Source organism: Rhodnius prolixus, unplaced genomic scaffold (assembly GCF_049639745.1).
Source record: "Rhodnius prolixus isolate KJV_2025 unplaced genomic scaffold, Rpr scaffold_4, whole genome shotgun sequence".
In the NCBI taxonomy this organism is placed as follows: domain Eukaryota; kingdom Metazoa; phylum Arthropoda; class Insecta; order Hemiptera; family Reduviidae; genus Rhodnius; species Rhodnius prolixus.
The window spans coordinates 4,150,317-4,174,141 of NW_027411614.1; the positions used below are offsets into that span (position 1 = coordinate 4,150,317).

Sequence of the window (23,825 nt, forward strand, 5' to 3'; positions counted from 1 at the left end):
AAATTAACAAAAAAATATTTCCTTTAGTAAGATTAGCAAAATTAAATAGTGTTTAAATTTTCGGCCTAAAACTTCTACGGTTTTTCCAACTATCTTAGAAGACGTACAACGCATTCTATTGAACGTGTTTGTTCGATTTTCATTTACTGGTACAGCTGTCTTCGTCTTCAAATGGCATACAAATTCTTTTTACATTCAGCATTTCCACCAAATCCTAAATCCTATAGGATTATTTAGGTATTCCTAAAACTGCTCACAAAATCGCTATGAATTGTTAAAAGAATTTTATTATACAATAAGGTAAGATACGAGAAGGAATCATTTAAAAGAATAAACACTCACTAAACCATAAGAGAATTAGATCACAGCACGTGAACAACCAACCAACCATCGACATTGAAGTACATAAGATAGTCAGCTGACTCATAATGTAAATTTCATAATTAATTAACGAAATATTTACATATATTTATATATTAAATCGATAATTACTCACTCACAAAACAAACTTTATTATCAGCATTATCATAAATAGTAATAAAAAATGTGTTTCAAGGTTAGAAATACTTTTGGAGGATGAAACATCTAATAATTTTCGTTTATGTTTATTAATGGTCACGTAAGAAGTTTTAAAAGTATTATTTCATGTTTGGAATGTACCTATGATAAGAGACATAATATTGTGTAATTTTTAACATAAATTATTAGAACAACTAACTTACTCTTGTAAGAAGAAAGACATCAAATGGGTAGAATTGGTTTTACATTAATAGAAAATACGCGATTTGAATGTATGGACAATTTCGGGTAACGAGGAAGGAAAACAGAATGACCAAATCGGGTGTTGTCTTAACGACTCCTCATTAATCCCGAACCAACTGTTCCATATTGTTTGACACAAGTATGTCGGGTTTCCGGGCGTGGCCAGCCACACGCTCAGCAAACGAGATGGAATAATCTCTCATCCTTACGGATGGAGCTCTTTGGCCAATTGAAAGAATAAACTGTTGATTAAGGCCTGTCCGGAGACGATGGTGGGCTGCTTTAGGGTCTTTCACGGACATCTCTTAGGCACCTGCATGGTTTCCTCACTGGAGATTGTGGTTTAAAGAAACAACTTTACAAAATGGAGCTTAAAAGCGATACTTTTTAGTAGAGCTTGTGTGGCATAACAAGAAACACCTATTTATCTTGTGTTTAGGTCGACAGGTATAAGATCTTACGTAGGTTTAAGAACATAGGTTGTACGAGTTTTTCCCTAATTGTCATCCTAGACTAGGTCTACTGATGTTAGTGTTTTGGAAATTCGTTTTATGGCAGTTTTCAGAAAGCTAAGATGTAAGGATAATTATTAATACCCTAAGTATTAAGTATTTCACTAACTGCATAATATTAAATTAGAATCAATTTCTCTGCAGTATAGAATGGATAAAGACGATCAAAATTAAAAGCTTGCTAGAATCGATAGCTTACAATTACTTCCTTGCACCCCAAACCTTGAACTCTCCTAAAATTTTAAAGAAATCTTCATGGCAGCAAAGTGCTATAGTAAAGAAAAAAGAAAAAGTTCTTAATTCAGATAAAAAAAAAAGAAAGAAGATTCTAAATTAACTCCGCTTAAAACTAATCTCTTGCGTATTCTTAGTTTTAAATTAAATTTAAACCACCGCAAGGAAATGTAAAACATTAATTTAACAAGTTAAACTTCTTACATCCAGAATTTTTCCCTGAGGAACTAAATTAAAAGAAAATCTAATTTAACAATCAGAATGAATTTTACTAAAATAATATTCTAATTAAAATATAAAATATCAATAAAAATAAAAACAAAAAATGTGTTAGTCAAACTGTTTAATTCAACTAAGAAAAAATTAAAATACAAAGAAATATTAAAAAAAAAAAAAAAATTTGGGAGCTTCATGAAATTGTTTAATTATTCTTCACGTTTTGAAGTGCACCCAGTCCTTTATAACACCCTGAAAAAATGGGTCCTAATTTAAGAGTGATGATGATTTCTTAAACTTACTGTTTATTAACACTAATTCAAGTTAATGTAAATTACGGTAGCAAACATCGAACTAAAAAATTCTGATAAAGTGTATTATAATAAGAATCCTAACATCCAAACCACCAGAGGGGCACCGATTCCTTCATTTTACAATTGTAAGGCCTTAGCTTGGGAACGTTAGGAGAGGAAGGAATAAAACTGTTAACTACTCTATAAAAGAAGCAGTTTTAAGTGTCAGAAAACGATTCTCTTTAAGTTATAAAAATAGAGAAGTTAAGCAACCACAGTGTTCTGACAAAGGGCTCAGTGGATTGTGGAGAGAGGGTTTCTAAAGCACAGAAAGCAAGGCTTAAAGCAAACAAGGCCGGTGAAAAAAACAGAAGAATTATCCATAAACTAGAAGTAACAGCGTAAAAAATAATTCTGCAATAGATCACGAACTCTGTGGAATTTGAAGAGCCGAACTGTCGTTTCCTAGCAGAAAATCATGGTCCCCCCTAAACGGCAATTTTCATACAGGAGTGAAGGGAAAAAAAGAAAGCCTAACATTCGTCCATTAAGAAAATTGTAACGACACTGCTGATAGGAAAAGTTTTTTGTATAAGAAAAATTCAAAAATTATACATACTTTCCAAGTTATTGATTTGTAAAATAGATGACAACTTTCATAGCAAAAAAAAACCATGATTCAAGTGTTGGCAAAGATTATATCTAATTGAAAAATAATTTTGAACATGATTACAGAAAATCTAGTCAGAAATATTTAGGAAAAAGCAGTTTCTTTTATAAAAAAAAACAAAACAAATAAGCAATAACCCCAAACGAAACACTACTTCATAATATCACCACTAGGTTGCACGACTGTACAGCAACACATGTCATACAAGTTACCTAGAATTTTTACATTTAACTGTTTTTATGAATTCATTTATTGACTGCTTTCTACAGAGTAAATCAGATATATTATTATTTACGAAATTTTTTAGAGATACTTCAACTAAATTTCAGTTAAATAAATTGTTCATTGAAACAATTTAAGGACAAGTTCTGATTAGAAGTGTATTTAAAGGGTAATCTGGATCTCGAAGAAATCTTCAGTAAAAAGATTATATCAATGGAGAAGAATATATCAAAATATAAATTTCTTTAATAGGCATGGAAATGTGAAAAAACAAAGGATACTTTAAACTAGCTCTTCAGAAGTTTATAAGTTTAAAATCGATTCCACACCCATTACTTTTAACTTATCTTCTGACTTTGTTTACCAATTAAATTTGACAAGTGTCTAGGATCTCTCGTATTTTTATTGCAAAATACACATCTCTCAATTTCAAGTAAACAAAGTTCAGGAAATCTATAAATTCTCGATTTACAAAAAGTTTCATCAAACATTTAAGATACAAATTTTTGATTTTATATGAGGTAAGCCAAATTCCTGACGAATTTCTAAGAAATTAGGAACACATTTATTGAGATGAAATACTTTTTTATAAATCAGAAATTGAAGCCTTCTCAATAATTCATTAGAAAAGCCAAAACCTGAGTAGCGCTTATCAGAATGGACCAACCAACAATTCAGAACTATTATAATGGCCCTCAAATATAACCAGAAAGGGTTTTTGTTGTTAGATTTATAATACTTTTGAAAACTTTCAGAACTACTTATGTCGTTGTGTTGCAAAATTTTTTTTAAAAAATACGTACTCTTAAGAGAAACCATGTATAATACACGTCTTCAGGAATCTTGGCGTCCCTGTGGAGAATCCCAGTCTAAAATAATACACCTAACACTGACATCCTGCATACCCACAGGTCCTGCAAAGGTTAACTAAATTTATCTCTTCACACGTACCAACAATCGACCCTTTAGGGTGCCACAATAGAACTTTTAGGACGCAGTGGCAATCACTTATACCCACTACACTTACAGTGTACTTCTATCGTTGAATTGTTTTTTATAAGTTTTGCCCACTACGATCAAGGAGATATTTGTGTGGCTTTCTTAATTAAGTATATTTTGAAGGTAAGGTCGAGGAGAGAAAGTGCTGTTAATCTGAGATAATAACAAGGATGTTAAAATTCCTGAAGAAGTGGAAGCAAAATCCGTTTCTCCCAAAAGGGTGACATGAAATTTAAGTCTCATTCAATATTTGTTGACTGAAAAGACATTGTACAATAGGCCTAAAGAGATTCTTTAAAAAATAGCCTCTGATCTAATCAATCTAATGCTGAACTAAAAAACATCATCAAGATTAACTTTTAATAACTTTATAAAATGATGTGCAGCCAAAACCAGGAATAAACGTTTTACTAATTAAAATAAAGTAGGTAATAATTTTATAAAATTTAAAAATTGCAAAAAAAACTAACAAAACTCGAAGCACTAAATATGAAATTGCTTCAAAAAACTCACTTTTATTAACTGGAGATGGTTTCAAGTTTATTCTGCCACCTTTAATTGATTCCATTAGTTTCTCTCTAGGGGTAGATGCTCTCTCTCGAGGTGGATTCAGTTTCCTTTCGGACGCCTGATGAATCATAAAGAAAAAAGTGTTAACATTTTTTTGTACTTAAAAATAAATTAAAATAAAATACACATTGTGCTGTGAAGTTTGGCAAGAATTCACAACTAAAATAACTACTAATGATTCAGTTATGCCAAACAAAGTTTCAGATGGTTCAGGGATTCAGTTCATAGAAAGATAGTACATAACTATGGGACAACAAATATTAAAATACGACTTATAGACGTTGCCTCATTAGCCAGCAACTTCAACTAATAAATTGCGAAGAAAATTCCCAATAATACTGTTAATTAAATGTATCGATTAATTTAAAAAAAAACACCAAGACCTTGGCGAAGGGTTTTACATTTCCTTTAATTTATGCGAAATAAAAATGACAATATCTGCAGCTGAAGCGTTAATTAAAACAATAATAATAAAATATCACTTTCTCTTTTCTCCTTGTAATTTCTCTATAACACTGGAGTTATTTTGTTACGGATTTGTGTACTCTTGGATCCTACTTGAATTTTTTTTTTTGTTATAAATTAACTATATTTATACCCTTCATGATATTTTACCTATTTAAAAAGATCTGAAAATAGTTATTAATAAAAATAATAATATTTTAGCCTGTTTGTTTATATTTACATAAGTTGCTTTAAAAATAACAGTTTTATTATTTTTAAAGCACTTATCTCTTATTACTGGCATCAATAATGTTCAAATTTAATGATTTTTTAAAATTAATTTATACAACGTAAAGAATGGGAAACAATGAGTACTAATTAAAGGTAATTCCTAGGTAAATTCATTTAATTATTATTGCTATGGCCGCAAAAACGCGTGGAACCTTCGCCTCAAACGCTGACAACATAATTCTCCTCAACCTCAAAAAAAATCCCTCATAGTTTTCTCATCAGTTATCAGTTGCCGCTTTCAATATATTATCTGACGCTTTGATACCGTTAATCATCAAAAGCTGTGGCATCGGCTTTACGCTATAGGTTTAAATGGTAAAATTTTACGCCTGTTAATAATGTTATATGAGGTTGCCTCATTTATTATAGAGGATGGTCTCCAATGCTCCAAGGCTATGAAAGTGCATCAGGGTGTCCTTCAGGGAGATATCCTAAGCCCGCTCCTTTTTATTCTATTCATTTCCGACATAGATGACTTTTTCAGGAGCAAGAACGCAGAGGGTATTCCCACTGATGGAACCAAAGATGTCCTCAGTTTGCTTTATGCAGACGACCTAGTTATTTTTGCCAATAACTGGAGAGACACTCAATATAAACTAAAACTGTTAGCAGAATACGCTGTAAAGTCTTCGCTGACCGTTAATGTAGATAAATCGGCAGTGCTTCCTTTCCACAAAGGTGGTAAATTGGGCAAGATGCCCAATCTCACCTACAATAATTTGACTACAGGTCACTAACTCATTTACGTACCTGGGCGTACCTTTGTCTGCCTCCGGTAAATTTGCCATTGCTAGTAAGTATTTTTTATCCAAATGCGCAATAGCGAACTCAGTGGTAAGAAAAACTCTAGTCGCGTGTAAATCAGAAGGCTGGGAAACTAAAACTAAATTATTTCAATCAATTTCAGAAAGTACACTGCTGTATTTAGCGGAAATCTGGGCTCCAGACTACTCTGACTTGGTCGAAAAAGGTCAACTATCTTTTTTTAAAACACTTTTGCAACTGCCTGTTAACACGCCGAACTATCTAGTGCGACTTGAATGCGGTTTAACGCACTTACAATTTAAGATTTTCAAAAGAATGATTAACTGGTGGCTCTCTCTTTTAAATATGCCAGATGACAGCTTGACCAAAATCTGCTATCTACGTCTGATGGAACTCGGAAAAATTTGCACTTTACCTTTTAACTGGACCCTATGTCTACGAAGGTATTTAACAATTATTGGGGCGGAGGACATCTGGCTCAGTCAAAGTCCGCAGATTCTCAAAAGCCATTATAATAATTTACTGGAAAAGTTTGAGAATCATCTTTTTTGTAAAGATGTAGACTCGGCAACAAATACCAAATACAGTATATTTATTAGAGATATTTGTTCTCTTGGCCGGGGAGAGTTGTACTTGACCACTAAAGTTGGTATAAAAAAACTTAGAATTATCTCCCAAGTAAGGCTTAGCGGCAAGTACCTACCCCGGATCTATAATAAAAATTTCTATATCCACTTCCAGACTGAGGCTGATTGTCCACTTTGTCACGCGGGTCTAGATACTATTATTCATGTTTTGCTGCACTGCGAAGTATTTGACTCTTTAAGACATAAATACATTGATAGATACACCAAAGATGTAAAAACCGAGAGAGATAAAATTCAACAGCTTCTTAATATTGAGGATAATGTTCAAAAGCTTAATCACCTTTATTATTTTATTACAAGAAGTTTTCATTTAAGAAAATTATTGCAATAAGTTTGTAATTATCTAGTTTGTTTCTCTCTCTCTCTCTCTACTCTACTTATATAAATTACTATTACAAATAACTAATTCTAGAATAACTTTCTCTTACTGATTATAGCTAGAAATGATTCCACTCCGATTTAATTATATAGTTTAGTTCTGTTTTGTTTTCAATTTCAACCCGTACATATATTGTATACAATAATAAAAAACCATTAATTTGTACAATAAGTCTGACAGAATTAACTTTGTAAACTCCTTGTACTGTAAGGCCAACCCTTTGCTATGAGATCTGTACTCTTAAGAGCAAATAAATCATTCATTCATTCATTCATATATTATCTGACGCCAATATCACAGACCTTCAACTAACAGAGATCCTCTCTTAGTAACTAACATCTAAACCTAAGCGAGAAATGTGCCAGATACACACATTTTCAGGACATGGCTTGGTCTCCCTTTGCCATACTAGCACGCCCAGTCATCATCACCACCAACAGAACCAGAACTCTTAAGTATCCCTCACCCAAATATCTTGTACTTCGGAGCTCACACTAGAATAAAAAGATTTCTAAGGGATGAAGAAAAAGATTTTATCAATTGTTAGCAATAGTATTTAATTTTCTATATAATACTACTGTAAATAAGTTTTCCCTTATGGTGCAGTATTTAAAATAATTTATTACTTAGTTTGACAAAACCATCTTTGCCATACTAAATTACTTTGTGAAGGACGTACACTGAAAACACGCAAACTAAAGCAATGCGGGTCTCTTACCCTGACCTGACACGATATTGCGGGTTAGCCTGCACTAGAGTACATGAAGGTTAAAACATAGATTCATGTTTATTTTCATAAAATAAACGCCACTAATGCTGTAGATTACTTTGCATTTTCTTTTTGCTACTGTTTTCTTTCTTCATGAGGGTTAACTCCTATAGGTTGGTCTCCATTCCAAATATTGTTCATAAATAAACAAAATCAATATTTATTTTTGTATGACGTCAATTTTAATTTCTCTTACGTCAGAGAAAATATTTCATTTGTTCAGAATTTTTGGATTTTAAGTTTTTACTGGATATGAACGTTTTCTGATATCCTTGAACACAAATTAGGATTTAATGATCAATCCGTTTTTTTACTGTAAATTCTTTTCCAACCAATTATTTAATATTAACAAAGATTTTGAATTGAGCAGCTAATATTCCGAGCAGCTAATAATCTGAAATCTAAAGACGAATTTTCAGAGAAATAATTTTTTCTTTTACTTTCTTAAAAACAGCTTCAATTTTCTTTGAACTTTGTATGCAAATATAAAATAAGATCTACGTGTTTAATTTTTCAAACTTTTTACGGGAGAAAAGTTTAAAGACATCTCCACTAAACATGTTTTCATAGGAAATGAAATTTCAGACATTTAACTTACTATACTGACTTCCTTTTACAATACAAAAAATAAAAAAAAAGAGCAATACTTTCTTGTTTCGTCTGTGAAATAGAAGTAATTTATAAAGTTGAATTTACGCTCAATTTGAATTTATGAATAATTTTTGTAAGGAATTATAAATTCAAATTGATAGATGTCAAGTTTTTACATATTCGTACGAGAGCTTTAAACAATAAGTGTTAGGTATATTCCCTACAAAAAATGTGCATCCCTCAAAAATTAAGAAAGATAAAAACAACAACGTGATGAATGGTGCTTACAAAAAACAAAATATCCACTTCACGATCTTTTGTTCAATTGAGAACCGAGTAGGTTTAGGGTACTAGTACCCATCAACACAAAACACATATGAATGTTCAATAAATTACTTTTTTCCTTCAGTCTTTCAACCATTTTAATTTAAACGTCAAGTAAAATGAATTGAAGGAAATAAAAACAAGATCTATCGCTACTGTTATGCTGCATACCCTAAATGAATTTACATTTTAAAGGTAGAAAAATGCTTGATTGAGCGATTTAATACAAACACTATTTTAACTGAGCGGTTTCTTTGTGCTTGTTTGCACGTAGTTGTGAGCGTGATCTCTACGGAGTCATTGATAATTCATATCCTGAAGTTTAAAGAGGACTAGGTACAAAATTAGTGAGCATATTTTACCGCTATGAAATACAGACGTCTGGAAATTATCATACAGAGGTTATGTAGTAAAATTGTAATTAGTTTTTCTGCTTAAGTCGTATATTGCAGGCAAGGTTATGCGCAAATACTTGTGATTGCGTGTCCCCGTCGTAACTACTTATATTTGAAACATTCCAATAATATAGTGCTTCCGTCCACGTCACATAATTTGGCATACCAAATAAAGTCTTACTTCACTTGTATCTTACACAGATTCTATACAGTATCAGGGCTGAACAACATCCCCCCACAAGATAGGATATAGATGATATAGTGCCTCACAAGAGCTGAGTCCAATAGATGACGTCTCTCCTGATTATGATAACCAAAATACCAGTACAGGAGGAAACGCTGTTTTTGCTGCCAGAATCCTGACAGGACCACAAAGTGCTGAATAAACGACCTAATACTGAGGAGACTCAAGTTTGAAAATTCGACAATATTTTTTAGAAAGAGTTGCTGCTAGAGTACTAAATTACGACTTAGAACAGGAAACGAACTCGGTTTTAGTATACATATTTTTTGTTCAACCATCTTGTACTGCTAATTGCAGAAGAAACATTTCATAATTATCGTGATATGTTAAAAAATGAAAGTAAACAATCCATAAGTTAATAAATGCAAAAATAAAAGAGGTGCCCTAGTTACAGGCATAGGCAATTTTAACTAAACTGATACAACTTAGTTTTGACAGTTCATTAGCGAAATATGTAGTAGGCAGGATATTTTGCAATAGTATTTACACATTGTATGCTCCATTGTAGCAGAGTAGGACAATCATCTGCAAACAATAACCAGCCGGAGAGTTCACTGCATCTTATAAAGTCAAGTAATGCAATTAAATCGCATTTCGGTTGGTCAAATTTTTTCAATTTCGAATTTTTTATCATTTATTCAATACTTAAAAGGTTCCCAAGGTTTTAGTTGACTTAAATAAATTTTCCTGAAAATTTCGAAAGGTAAAAAAAAAATATGAAAAATTCATTATCTCAAAATAAACACCCAACTAAAAGAGGTAAACTTGTAAAATCTACTTTACTCTCAAATAAAAATGAAAATTTGAACAGTCGCAATATACCAAGAAAGGTTAAGAGAGAATAAAAATGGTTATGTTAAATCCATAGAAATAACATATTTGAACATTTAATGTTTCTAAAAGATAATTTACATATCTGAGCTCTTAAAAAAGCCACTACCTCTCTAAATATGGCCACACCAACTAGTAAATTGAAGATACTATGAACAATTTATACCAGAACACCATAAATAACCCAAGTATACTAATAAATCACTAATACCACAAAATACTAATGATGGCTAAACCACTACTAACGTACAACAGAAATACATTCACAAAAACAAAAAACCGTTATTCAAACTAAATTCAAATTTGTGGTTGTTGCAAACATTCATGCCTGTATAAGTGTGTGAGTGTGTTTTTATGGGGAAAAAAATCTTGATGAGAATAAAAGTGGCATCAATCAAGAAGATCTCCTTTGATTATTCAATTTATTCTGTGGTTAAACTTCCAACAAATTATTGTTGTTACTTAAAGCAATAAACAAGTCAGAAACCAATGCAACCACACAATTACAACTGAATTACTGAGTGGTAGCAGATATTAGAGAATGATTACATTCACAATAATTATTATGTAGTCTAGTAATTGAAATAAATACGGATATGAGTGGACGCAATTTATAATAAATAAAAGTGGTTATAAATAATTGCCATTTAAATCTAGTCTTTTTCAAAATGCAATAACAAGCAAAAGTAGGGATGGGATTAGCTCAGTATTTTAGAGCTCTGGATTCCCATGCGGAGATGAGCTTTTTATAGCGATCGCACATTGCAGGCTTTTCAGGAAGCCAAGATTTTCATTATTATCGGGCTGAGATATCGATTTATCACGGACTAAATAGTTTCAAGTAGAAAGGAATACGCACATTGTAGAGCCTTCAAGTAGCCATATTCAAGCCAAATCCTCAAAAGTCCAACTTGCATGGAACATATTCAATTCTTAATAACATTTTAATTTTTACAAAACCCATTGATTGCCAACTGTTGTCAAACAGCAAGATTTTCAAAGCTAAGACGTATTGTGGTACTGAGTTAGATTCTCCGCCTAGGCTTTGGGTCTCAATTAATGTTTAACGTGAGAACTAAGAGTGAAATCTAAAAGTAAGTTTGTCACTTCCGTCCGCGACACCTAATTAGGTTGTTGGATGTGAAGCCCGCATAATTTTATCGCCAACAATTTTTATCCTTATTATTGATTATTTAAAAGTTAAATAAATAATTATTAAGCATTACTATTCTTTTGCGTGCTCACTATTTACACACGACCTCGAACATAAAAAATATTAATCATCTTATACCTATATTGATAATTACATGATTTTACTCCCACCTTTTCAGGACATACAAGGACCCCCTGAGTATGGACAGGATCCTCAAAGGGTCTCTTGACCCTAGGATAAGGACCCATGCTTTAGAGAAAACGTATCAACTCCAAAACTGCTCAAAACACTAATAAAATAAATAATAACAATAATTCAATAACAAATAAAAGCTATAGATGTGAGAGTAAGTAACGTGTGTACAAAGTGTAAGGGAAAAACTATTAATTTAGGGCAAATCTCAAGAATTATGAAAGAATACGTTCCTTTATATTGATACTTTCGGTTCAAGAATTTTATTAAAACGCAGAATTTTACCAATTTGTATAACCCTTATATTAATTTTGCCGAAGTGGTGTGACTAAAATAGGCTTCAATATGACTTCAGATATCGATGTGCCTTAAATACAAAAAAATAAAATAAAAAAGATCATCAAGAGAACTAAATAATTAATCTTAGTTGCATTGTAAAATAAATAATGATATCCACATTATGTGATATATTTACTACTAGTCTGGCAATAATATCGCCTACATCTTTTTACTCCTACAGATCTTAATCATCATAATATTCTCATACGCCATTCACCAAATATGTTTCATTACCTGTCCTTCGATTTAATTTAGTCGTATTCTTACATTAGAAGCGGATGCACGTAAATATAAGTTTCTGTTTATTTAATTTTAAATTTCAAGTTTTTACTAAAAAACAGTTCTTTAACCCAATAGAGGGGATTCCAAGATTAAAAGTAATTAACTATTAATGTATAAGTAATGAAAAAAATTAAAATACAAATAAAATCTACCTAAGCTAGCATTAAGCGGAAGCTATAAGCTCACAAGCGCACTTTACTTTTAAAAACAAGTAATAAACATAACTTTATGAATTTTCTTAGAAGTACAAGAATAATGTCGGTAATATACATTTTTTGTTTTAATTAAAACTCCCGACAATAAAATAAAACAGCGGACATTTGGTGTTCGCTAAAGAGGACAGCAATAATCGTGAGCGACATTGCTATTAAAGTACCATAAAGTACGGTCTAAGTAACGGTAAGTCTATTCAACACACACAAAAAAAAAGCGCATTGTTTTTTAATTAAAATTAAGAAAAACGAAAAAAAAGACGGTCTCACTTTTCTCTCTCTCTCTCCCCTTTTTTTAAAATTATTATCTTTGTCATTTCCGTTATTTGCCTTTTTTGGGTCGTTTTCTAATACTTGTTTTTTTTTTTAACATAATAAAATATCATTGGAATGAGGTAAAAAGGATTAGCAAAAAAAGGAAGACCTACGAGCGTTACCGCATTATGTAAGACTAGAAACAAGATTAATTGAAAATACCAATTATATAGACTCAACAAAGGATTGGGAGGAGCACTTTATTATAAGAGCATTAAGGAATCTGATCCCTAGAAGTACAGACGTAGAAAAACAAAAAACATTGAGGATGGAAACACAAAACACAACCTTTAGACTGAAGAGGGCTAAATAAAGGTCAGTTATTTAGCAATTATTATATCAATTAATAAATACTTAAAAATACTGAGTACGAAAATATATTTATATAATAATAAAGTTACTATATTTTCTTTTCTGCTTCTAAGCATGTGCATTTATCATTTGTTAAATAATCATCGGCAGAAACCGTCGCTTTCATGAGAAACATAAGAAAATATTCTTTTTTTTAATTATAAATAAGAAAAATTTCAATAAAATCATAGTTATTTTTAGTTGGAGACAAATAGTGCATTTTTCAAATTAGTTTGAGGGTAAAATCATAATGAAACAATGAAATTTGTAAGTTTAGTTGACGATAGCAACACTTGAAGGATGTTTCTATGTTTTTAAATGTAATTCTTAATTATTTTTAGTATTTATTATTCTACAGAAGATATTCTGTAGAATACTAAATGCATTTTATAGCTACTTATACAAGTATGCATTTTAAAGCTACTTGTAAAAACCCTATCAATTTTTCTTTATACCAATTTTTTCTATGGAGCGAAGAAGCTAATACGCAAAGACGACTTAAATAAGAACCCTCAAGAGCGGAGTAAAATATTAGAAAAGAACTATTTAGAGTTCTTGTTTGCAGTAAACCACAAAATTTAAAAAATAAAACATGATATAAATCTTACTTAAATCCAAACAAATAAACTTCAACTTAATTTGGCCTTACTTTTCTTAATGGCGGCCTGGATCTGATGAATTCCAAAATAATGGCGTGTGCATCTTTCTTAACTTTGTGCGGTATTCGTCCGTCCACCATGACTTTATTCAATTTGTATCTTCTTGAACGTATATCATCCATTAGGATTTCGTAAGGTGTCAGTTCGTATTCTATTGGTTTACGTGTATAACAGACTTTCTTTAGTTGTACTCCTCTTCGTAATTCTCGTATCACTTGTACCCACAGCCTTGCCTGTAATCAAATCAGGAAAATTCTGATAAATTAATCTAAATTTTAATAAATACAGAAGAGAGAATTTACTCGACATTTGTTTCGTCTACTACTGAAGTTTGTGCAGCTAAATGATTTCCTATTACGTTAGTTCATTATCTCTTATTCTTGCCTCGTGGGGAGAGTTTCAACCCTTTACAAGAATAAAAAGCTGCTTTTTTGTACCATTACGATATATTCCACCCTCTCGTTAAATATAATTTACAGAAATGTCGGGTCTAGAGCATTTCATGGTCATCGGACTTAATCTATTGTGATTACCAGTAAAGCATAAGCTCAACTGTAGCAGTGAAAATCCATGCTTAATGACTAACCATAAAATCATGCCAACAGCAAGTACAAGGTCTAGAGAAGACCTTGTACTTCCATTTGACCACCCTCTGTGTACTTAAGTGGTATTACTTCATTTCCCAATTGATCTAACGTTCATACTAGAAGTAGATCCTTGGTAGAAGATGAAAACTGAAAAGGCACAATGTATTCACGTAGTCGGAGAAGGCTTACGATTGAAAAAAAAGAAACGAAACTAACGGAAGATAGGAGATACTTCTTGTAGTCTTCACGAATTATCGCAGATCTTAGTTATGCACATTATTTAAATAGCTAAGATGTAATTAAAACAAGCAAAAATTAGGAAACAAAAAATCGAACTTAAGAAAATTAGTAATGCCTAAAAGAAAAAAAAAACTACTTACGAAAATGCCTACTATAGAAACTTTTCTCCAGTCGTTGGACGTTAAGCGTTCACATGTTGAAAGATTACGAATAATTAGAAATTACTAGTATTAAGTTGACTAGTTCATGAGGTAGCTCTGATCTGGATGGATTGTTCACGTAAATGACTGCTATAAGTAGCTTTTTAACAGCAATTAAGTGCTAGAAAGTACGGTTTCAGAGCTACTGATGATGGCGTCGGAAACGAAAAATAAAAACCCTGATGAAGATTACATGTGTGAATAATAATTTGTTAACGCAAATGACTCAATTCTTAGCAAAACGTCAAGCACGCCATTGGTAATCTCGCAACACGAACTGTATGGTTGCGTCATAAATTTAATGCGGATGAAATTGAATATGAAACACTTTCATGGATTAAAATAAGAAATTACTGGAAAAACATAATATTTATTTACCTTTTGTCTTTATAGAAAATACAACTGCATTTGCAGTATAATGGATATGCAGTATCTGATGTGAATTGTTAATCCACTACCGGTAGTACGTACCAACTACTGCATTTAAGGTGGAGGGCGACCAAGATAAGGTAAAATCACTGCATAATAGCCGAGCACAAATGTATGTTGAATAATTCAACAATTCAGCCCTTATTTATTTTTGTTAATTCAACTCGATTAGATTACAAATTTTTGATACTAAGAGTAATTACTTTTACATCCAAACCTACCCTTTAAAAAAAAAGACAAAAAAGCAGTATACACATTTCTCAAAGCTGTCAAGTTCTTACACATTAAAGAACAATAGTCTTTTTAAAATGAATTAAATGAGAAAAAGGGCTTCTACTCTAACAAGCTTTTCTACCTTTAAAAACTCGTTTAGCTGTAAATACTTCTCCATTAAATTATTAACCATCAGAAAAATTGTTTAACTACTTAATGGAATACCAACTTATTATACAAGGCCTTACTGCGCATGCACAAAACAAAAAATTAAAACTGTAGTTGATAAAAATATATTCAACCTACTTGTAAAGTTCTCCAAATCCTCATATTGGACTGAGCGTAGAGGAAAATGGAAATTGATTAGAAAACAATTGATTAGAAAAGTCAAAAATGTGAACAATAAATATTTATCGAACATTAGATTTAAAAACAATTTTGAAAATAAAGGATTTTTCTAATGAAAGTAGCCCCATAACTGCAATCACAGATGGAAACATTGAAAGGCACACTATAGGGGGCCTTTGGCAATCGGCAATTAAACGTGTACTGACACCATGGGCGTATAAAAAATAAGAGTTAAGCTCTAAAAAAAGGCGACGTCAATTTCAGATCAGCCTAAAAGAATGAGGTAAGTATTTTCTGCAAGCAAAAAGGATTCTTTTTATTTATTATACTGCTAGGTATTAAAAAAATCATTTTTTTTCTGGGCTTGACCAAAATCGATAATCAACGAAGTTAAAGAAACCGAAATTCTCATACATTGTTGTCTCTCTTTTTTTAGTATTAATAAATAAACATATTTCTTTTTAATTTTCAAAGATTCTAAAAAAATTCTAGTTTTAAAGCGAACCTACTTTAATGGGAGTGGCCACTCTTGCTTACGCCTAATGCGCTTTATGTAAATTGCAGTATATCTGAAATAGTTATCGTTAATTATTTCTCAGTGATTCATAGGGCTAAAATTGGTATCGATCATAAATCAAAGCATGGAAATCGGAAAGCTCTAGTCTGCATAAGAAACAAGAGAAAAAGAAAACAAACAATAAGACTAAAAAAACTAAATAAGAAAAACAAACTTGGAAATCAGTATCAGCACTGGTACACCCCCGCAAATAAATTAAAATAAATAATAACTTCCCATCCAATATTAATTATTCTTCACCAAATGGTTTATTGACTAGATTAAATTTTGTACACGAATGTTGACTCAAAATGAACATTAAAAGTTGGGGGCGACTTTAACGCTACCTGCTACGCGAAGTTGCTTCATTTTTAAATTCTATTCCATCTGAATGATTTACATTAAAATAGAAAACTGCAATAACTGTTTGGAAATACCTGAAATGAGATGACACGACAATCTGGGCCACTTTGTGGGTTAAGCGACCATTTTATCAGAGTAGAGCTGGCTCTATCCCATTCAAAATAATGGTGATCGATTATTAAGAGGTATGATTATTAAAATAATGGATATTGAAGAAAGAAAGATCCTTCTCGAACCTTCCAAGTAAGTAAAGTAAGTAAAGTAATCTCCTATTTTTTCAGGCGGGGCTTAACGTCCAACTACCATTTACTAGGTGTCGTGGACGGAGGCGACTAGCAAACGTACTTTAATATTTCTCATTTAACCATTAAATAAAATCCAAGGCCAAGGCTGGGAATCGAACCCAGTACCACAATCTCGAACCTTCCAAATGTAATGGAAAGAATTTTCTAGGAAAAAGCACATAAAGGAGTCGGTTTTATTTTAGTTAATCTTACAAGGGAAATTGGGAGGTACTATCACAAGAGAGATGAAAAACCTGACGAGATCACTCACTAATCAATCCCTAATTAATTCTAATAATAATCAATTCCTCAAGCGCTGAAGAAAGAATGGATGCTTCCACCTCCATCTCTCAAACTCAACCATGACTCTGTGAGCGTGAAAGACACAAAATCCATCTTACACAAGCGCCAGAACCCCATATTAAATTGCCCTTAACACATTAAGCTCATCCACAGGATCATGATTGCTCTGAAGCAGTCTATTCATGGAAGTAAAACCAACAGACAGTTGTCCAAAGATGGCCTACTTTTATAAAACCTAATAACCACCTTGTTTGTCAAATCACCCGGTCTTAAGCACCCAGACAAGAAGAACTTCCACAGTAAAAACTCAGTCTTCTCGTTCCTAAAGTTGTCCAACACCAATTACGAAATGAAGAAAAAAAGTATGCAACCTCCCTTCTGAAGCTGAATTCCATAACCGTACATCCTTAATTCAACTAAAAGTAGCAAACACTTCAGATAAGTTACGCAGTAGCCAAAACGGATAAAATACAAACAATTGAAATGAACAGCCATTTAAAGAGAAAATGTCTCTATTAGGTTGCATATTACTGCCTAGAAGAATAAAACAAAAAAGTTCTCCGGAGACAATAAATTAATGAAGTTGTATCATCTGCTACTGGCACCATTGTTTTATGATACCTCTCTAAAATAAATATCACTTACGTGCATTTGTCAGTTAAAAAAACAAACAATAGGAAAGGAGCGTTCGTATAATGTTGACATAATATAGTCCTACAAATTCTACATGGTATAAAAACGTAAGGTTATGATAGCCTACCTGCACCCTTGGATACCAACCTACATATGTATTTTATAAGCATACATATATATATCTATATGCTAACAATACTAATTTTCGTCACCAAACACAACCGCACAACAGATGCTCATGAATATATCTGGGCGGATATTATTATTTTTTTGTTGAGATGACTAAACTACAAAAATATTGTATTATTTTTATTACAATACAAATGAATCTAGCTGATATCAAGATACGAGGTTTAATTTTTTTTTTTACAGAAGAGGCACATCATTTCTTCTGTTAGTGTTTTATGGCAACAAAATTCTATTTGACTTCAGTTACTTTAAAACTAATAATAATCATCCAACTGGTGTCAAAAAATTATACAAATTTTTCTAATGAGTATTAAATCATCCCCTCCAAATCAAAAGAAGAAATTGATTTTTTTTTAAAAAAATTACGAAATTCGCGGCCATTTATTTTGTTAAGAAAGCTTTACATTTTTTTTTTCATAAAAAGATCAATCAGTAAAAAATGCATGGGCGGACATGATTACTTATTAAGAACAAATAAATTTCCCTCTCTCATTCTCTCTCTCTCCTTCTACAGCAAGAGATTTGAAATATTGGTAATCGTGTGCCAAAATTACGATTATAAATCACAACAGGACAATTATACCACAAGTCTGGGACCACCTACCAGGTGAACCTAAAAATATACTGATCATTTTTTTTACTTTATCGTTTCATCAAGTCTGACGTAACATCGTCTAAAAAAAAAAAGAAAAAGTTTATCTTTTAACTTCGAATTTTTATTCAATGTTTTTTGCTTAGTATGTAGAGTTCAGTTCAATAAAATGACAAAAGAAAAACGTGGTTCACAACTTAAAATCACTTTTCATATCAACTTTATGAATGATAAATATCCAGATTTAATTAAAAAATCGACATTTGAGGAAGTAAAAGATGGTAAATGGACAAAGTGGTTGATAATGAACAATATACGAATGAATAGGAAGATAACAGCAAACAATTAGCGCCCCATTATGTACAGTAAGATAACGGATATGAAAAAGTGCAAACCAGAAGCAGAAGAATGGGTGAAGGTAAGTGATAAAATATAGTTCCGTTATATAATGAAACTTTAAACAAATCTTCTTCCTAACTGACCTTATGACATCTGTACGTGACCAGTTATTACTGCCATATCTTAAGTTAAATAAACGGTAATTAACGGTTTAAGATTATTTATAGTGGAGACCACAATTTGTTTTATGTTCCCGATTGTTCAAGTTAATCTAAAAAAATTACATTCAATATAAAAAAAAAAAAGTAGCGGCGTTATTCTAAATTGTACCAAAAAGACAGTTTGTAGTAGCTTGGGTTTAAGTTTACTATTATAAGCCACCGAGATGGATTACTAGAGAACGGGCAGCAGGAATACTAAGGTTTGAAAGAATAAGAAACGAAGAAATAAAGAAAATGAACGTTTCAAAAAATGTGCTGCAAAAGGTGAAGGAAAAGAAACTTAAAATGGCTTGGCAATGTAAAAAGAATGGTAAATGGCTAAGGAAATCATAGACTGGGAAGGTGAAGGAAGAAGAAGAAAGGGCAGACCCAAAGATAAGTGGATAGATGGCGTTAACGGACTGAGACAAGAGTACATACGAGTATATATTCTTGTGAATATCTGGGATAAATTCGGTTGGAAGCGCCTTAAAAAAAAAAAAAAATACACAAAAATATCTGAAGATAAAAATAATCTATAACTACTAACCCAATCTGTGAAATTTAATGTTTCCAGATGATCTTCTACTTTGGTAATCTGCCTGGTACCCACTTTTTCTAAAAATGTAGACAATTCTAAAGCTTCAGCTACAAATGCTCTACACACAGCCCTATAATGAGCGTCTGCCTCCTGCGAGGGCACTCCTCCCAAACGTACTGTACATTCCTGTAAACAGCATTCAAATTTAATTAAAAAAAAAAAAAAAATCTTTTCAAATAAATACAAAATAAAAGGCAATAACTAAAAAAACCAAGTTTTTGTTTTTTGCAAATAAATGCAAAAGAGTGGTTCTAGGATCTATCAGACCAAGACAAATGGTGGCTTGCAGAACGAATCTAACGCTCGAATCATATTATCAATTAATTTAAAAAATGTTTGTAAGCATAATATCAATTTCTTTGTTCAGTGATATGAGCATTGATTATACAATGATAAATTTCTGACATTTATAAATATAAATTGCACAATAAATACATGTTCTAGTTTTAAAATATGGCTTTTAAAAATAAAAGATCCTTCCAACCTTAAAAATCTGGAGTAATAAATTTAAAAATATAAATGTTCACGAATATAAGGCAACTCTTTGTAAGTAGTGTTTGGTCAAGGTGAAAGAATTGAGGTTTACCGCAAATGATCAATTGTGGTACCACCTGCTATGGTAGAATTGACGGTGCAAATAGCATTGATGTGCCTTCTGAGAAAATTGTCATTGAAGAAGAAATGCGTGGTTGCCTTTTTTTTTTAAATGCATGTCAATGCAACCTATACAGCACACTTATCCTTGTCGCTTAAATGGTTCTCTAGGTTTTTTTTTATTTTTGTCTATTTAAGAGACAGGTTTACCGAATTTCCCACAAAATGGTACTAAATTACTGAAATCTAAATGATAAAAATTATATAAAAACTAGAAATTTCACAACAAATGAGTAGGAAGATTGACTGGGACAAAATGGCCAGCCATATTAAAGGGAGGAAAATGAATATGATCATGAACACTAATTGCCAATCAAGGAAAGTTTATCACTTCCGTACCTAGATGATGCAAGTTCTAAGACTGCGTAATCCTAAAAAATATTCTTGGCCATCAATAGGAAAGAATGTTGGCATTATTTGGACATCTATTATACTCCAATACCTTTAATCAATGCAAATAGCAATGGTTGTACAAATCATAGACGAAGGACTTCAACAAAGTGAAATCTAAGTACGATATAAATGTTAGTTGAATTCTTCAACAAAACCTGACTAATGATAAGTGGAATCACTGTATATCTTGTTAAATGGATTCCAATATTGGTTGCTGTAGCCGTTAAAATAGCATTGAACCAAATCGTATGTCATCTAAGGTCGAAAAGGACCATTGAACATCCAATTTCAAGTGCTAGAATGTTCCATTTCTGCTTATTGCATCGACATAATGTGGTTCGTTGATGGGTTCTACTACTATTAATGCTGATTTGAGGCTAACCGACCAATAAAATGGCATAATTTATAAATCAGTCATTTAGTGTTACTCTGATTTGAAGTAGAAAAATCCAAGCAAAAATATTAAAGATTTCATACCTTTAATTAGAACACCTTCTAATTGTTAATAGGAATAGACGAACTACAGATGAAACCAAAAAATAGCTTTGCAGAAACATTAAACATCTCTAATAAAAACATCATTAACCTATTCAAGAAGTGAAATATACAGAGAAAATGCGTGGGTGTCATAGGTCTCTCCCCGGATGCAGTAAAGATGGGTCAACTTAAGGCTGTCATTAATAAACATTAACCGACTGGGCCGTGCGGGGAAGGATGCACTTTGCGCGTGATTGTGGACACGCGTGTTCCCCGCCTCTTTGGGCCTTTCGGCTAGAAAGAAGTGCTTTGTTATTCTGGTTGTTTTTTTTAAATTATACCGCATTCTCTTTTGAACTCTTAAGAGGTAACTTATTAATGTTCTCTAAACTCTCACTGACTAGTGACTGCAACAAGAACCATCACTAAGCCTAAGGCTAGAATGGGGAATCTTAAACACATGCACACAAAAAAAACCTTTGTAAATTTTGTACTCTGAACTTCTTGTTCAAGTAAATATTAGAAATAACCTTAATTATTACTTGTTCCGCTAAATATGACAATGTAAAAATTATTCAAGGCTCAATGTAACAAAGTTCTTACCAATTACCAAGATTAGGTACTTGTAAATGTAGTTATTTGAATTAAAATACAATTTATCAATGTATTCTTTTGTTCAGTATCACCAAACAATGAAAACTTTCAAACTCATATCTTGAAAAAAACAATCTGTTGCAGACAATGATCAAGATAAAAGATCAAAATAAATGGCTACCTGTTGTACTAAAGCCAGACTGAAACAGGGTGGAACTCTATCTTCTTCGCCTTCCCCAGAATCTCTTTCAATACCTTCATCGTCAGTCTCATTGTGTTGTCGAACTTCTCCTAAAAAAAGAAAAAGAAGTTAATATAAAATAGTATGAACAGTAATATTATTAATCTAGTTTAAGTTTATAAATAGAAGTTTGAACTAGAGTACAACCCGGTAGTTCAGATCTTTGTAAGAAACTATGAAAGCATAACATATCTATTACAACTAACAGTGCAGGTTATTGTAACAACTAATTAAACAAAGTTTTAAATAATAGAAATACAATATGAACCTTATTTCTTTCCTAATCCAGACAAAGAACTATCTATTGCAGGGAACAATATAATAAAATAAATCATATGACATAGTTTTAATTTTAATTGAGGAACAGTCCGCCAGAGTTGAATGTAGTAGTGAAACTATCCGCTAGTAGGCGCTAACAGCTATATTTTTTTCCCATTTAAATTAATTGTGAAAATGAATGACAAATGGACCTTTACTTAAATTGGTGAGTACATAAATAAACATAAAAACACCTTTTTTTCTCACCACTTTTTCTCACTAAAATCTCTCATTTTCTTTAAGTGTCAAATTTCAAGTCTTACTTCTAATATTTTACAGTTTATTACGATAAAGCTAACATAAATAATATTGCTTAAGAGGAAAGCTACCCAAATCCAGGCACAATACTGCCTCAAAACGGTTTCGTGGAAACTTATTTCTTATTTCAAGTAAAAAAAAAAACGAGATGTTAGACCCGCTTTTCAAGAAAATCTAAAGAAAAGTGTAACAAGAATTGAGCAAGGTGGTAGGTGCTTTCAATTGGTGGAATTTTCTCCTAATTATGACTTTTAAAAACATATGTAATCGTTTAAATGCTTCTTCAGAAATTAAAGGTAAGAAATAAGTACTATTAGTATCAGCACATCTTCGGCCCACAAGAAATCAGTCGATTTACCCCAACACATTCATCCTAAGATTGGACAAATGCCCTTTTTGCCCGGTCCCTCAGTAGTGAAGGTATACACAACAGCAAGAAAGTAATCAAGAAGAAAGACCTGGAGGAATAAGTAAAGTGGGTAGGGGCTGACATTCGTATCCAATTCATTTATTATATTTTTCGGTGATTTGTGGCACGTGTGGGCTAGTGCAGTCATGTAATAGGATCGGACCTTTTCATTGTCCAATATCAGCTGTTGTTGGCTTAATTCCATCAGATTTGACAACAAACAGAAAGACTTTCAATCAAACAGGAGTGATCCTTAAGATCTATGTCCAGCGTAACAAAGTAAAATTTGTTTATCAACCATTGCAAAATTAAGAACAGAAAAATTATATACTATTGATTAAGAGATTAATTTTTAAAAACAAAAAGATTTTATAAGATATGGTGGGTTCCATTGATTTTTTTTTGTGACCTTGTTGAATAATTTTTTTAAAGGTATTATCAAGAATGAAACGCTGTATGTTTTTTATTAACGCTGCACTAAATATTTAATACCAATGGTGCAAAATCTATATTACTTTAAATATTTCATAACACAGAGATATCAGAGAATGGGATATAAAAGGTGTACACTATTATGCAGAGATTATGGTGATATTGGATTCAATTTCCAGTCTGGCCTTGGATTAAAAAAATAATAAATAGGATTTATTGATGTAGACAGTCGGTAAACGCCTTCATAAACGGCACCTGAACGGTACACAGCTCGTGTGAAACTATTTAATTTTAAGATTTGAATGATAAAA

At 31.8% G+C, this 23,825-nt stretch overlaps 1 protein-coding gene and 2 long non-coding RNA genes across 11 annotated transcripts in view; 1 reads left to right on the forward strand and 2 right to left on the reverse strand.

The window, feature by feature from the left end:
• Positions 1-23,825, reverse strand: part of spir (spire type actin nucleation factor) — a 252,872-nt gene that overhangs the window by 71,975 nt on the left and 157,072 nt on the right. For 5 of the 7 annotated variants that reach the window (XM_074131878.1, XM_074131881.1, XM_074131880.1 and 2 more), the window contains 5 exons: positions 22,038-22,147; positions 19,688-19,864; positions 15,637-15,666; positions 13,652-13,894; positions 4,422-4,536 (listed from right to left, as the gene is read on the reverse strand). In XM_074131878.1, the coding sequence (XP_073987979.1) occupies positions 4,422-4,536; positions 13,652-13,894; positions 15,637-15,666; positions 19,688-19,864; positions 22,038-22,147 (675 nt within the window). The remainder of the gene's footprint in view (positions 1-4,421; positions 4,537-13,651; positions 13,895-15,636; positions 15,667-19,687; positions 19,865-22,037; positions 22,148-23,825) is intronic. The other 2 variants (XM_074131879.1, XM_074131884.1) reach the window with 1 other exon arrangement.
• On the reverse strand, positions 1,837-4,396 carry LOC141456189 (uncharacterized). The gene is made up of 2 exons (XR_012459642.1): positions 3,713-4,396; positions 1,837-1,976 (listed from the first exon to the last, which is right to left on the reverse strand). It is a non-coding gene; the product is annotated as an uncharacterized lncRNA (long non-coding RNA).
• LOC141456184 (uncharacterized) lies at positions 12,120-22,139 on the forward strand. 3 transcript variants are annotated; one of them, XR_012459635.1, is made up of 4 exons: positions 12,120-12,966; positions 15,082-18,613; positions 18,745-19,016; positions 22,001-22,139. It is a non-coding gene; the product is annotated as an uncharacterized lncRNA (long non-coding RNA). The 3 variants fall into 3 exon arrangements; XR_012459633.1 differs by having other exon boundaries at positions 15,082-19,016; XR_012459634.1 differs by lacking the exon at positions 22,001-22,139 and having other exon boundaries at positions 15,082-19,278.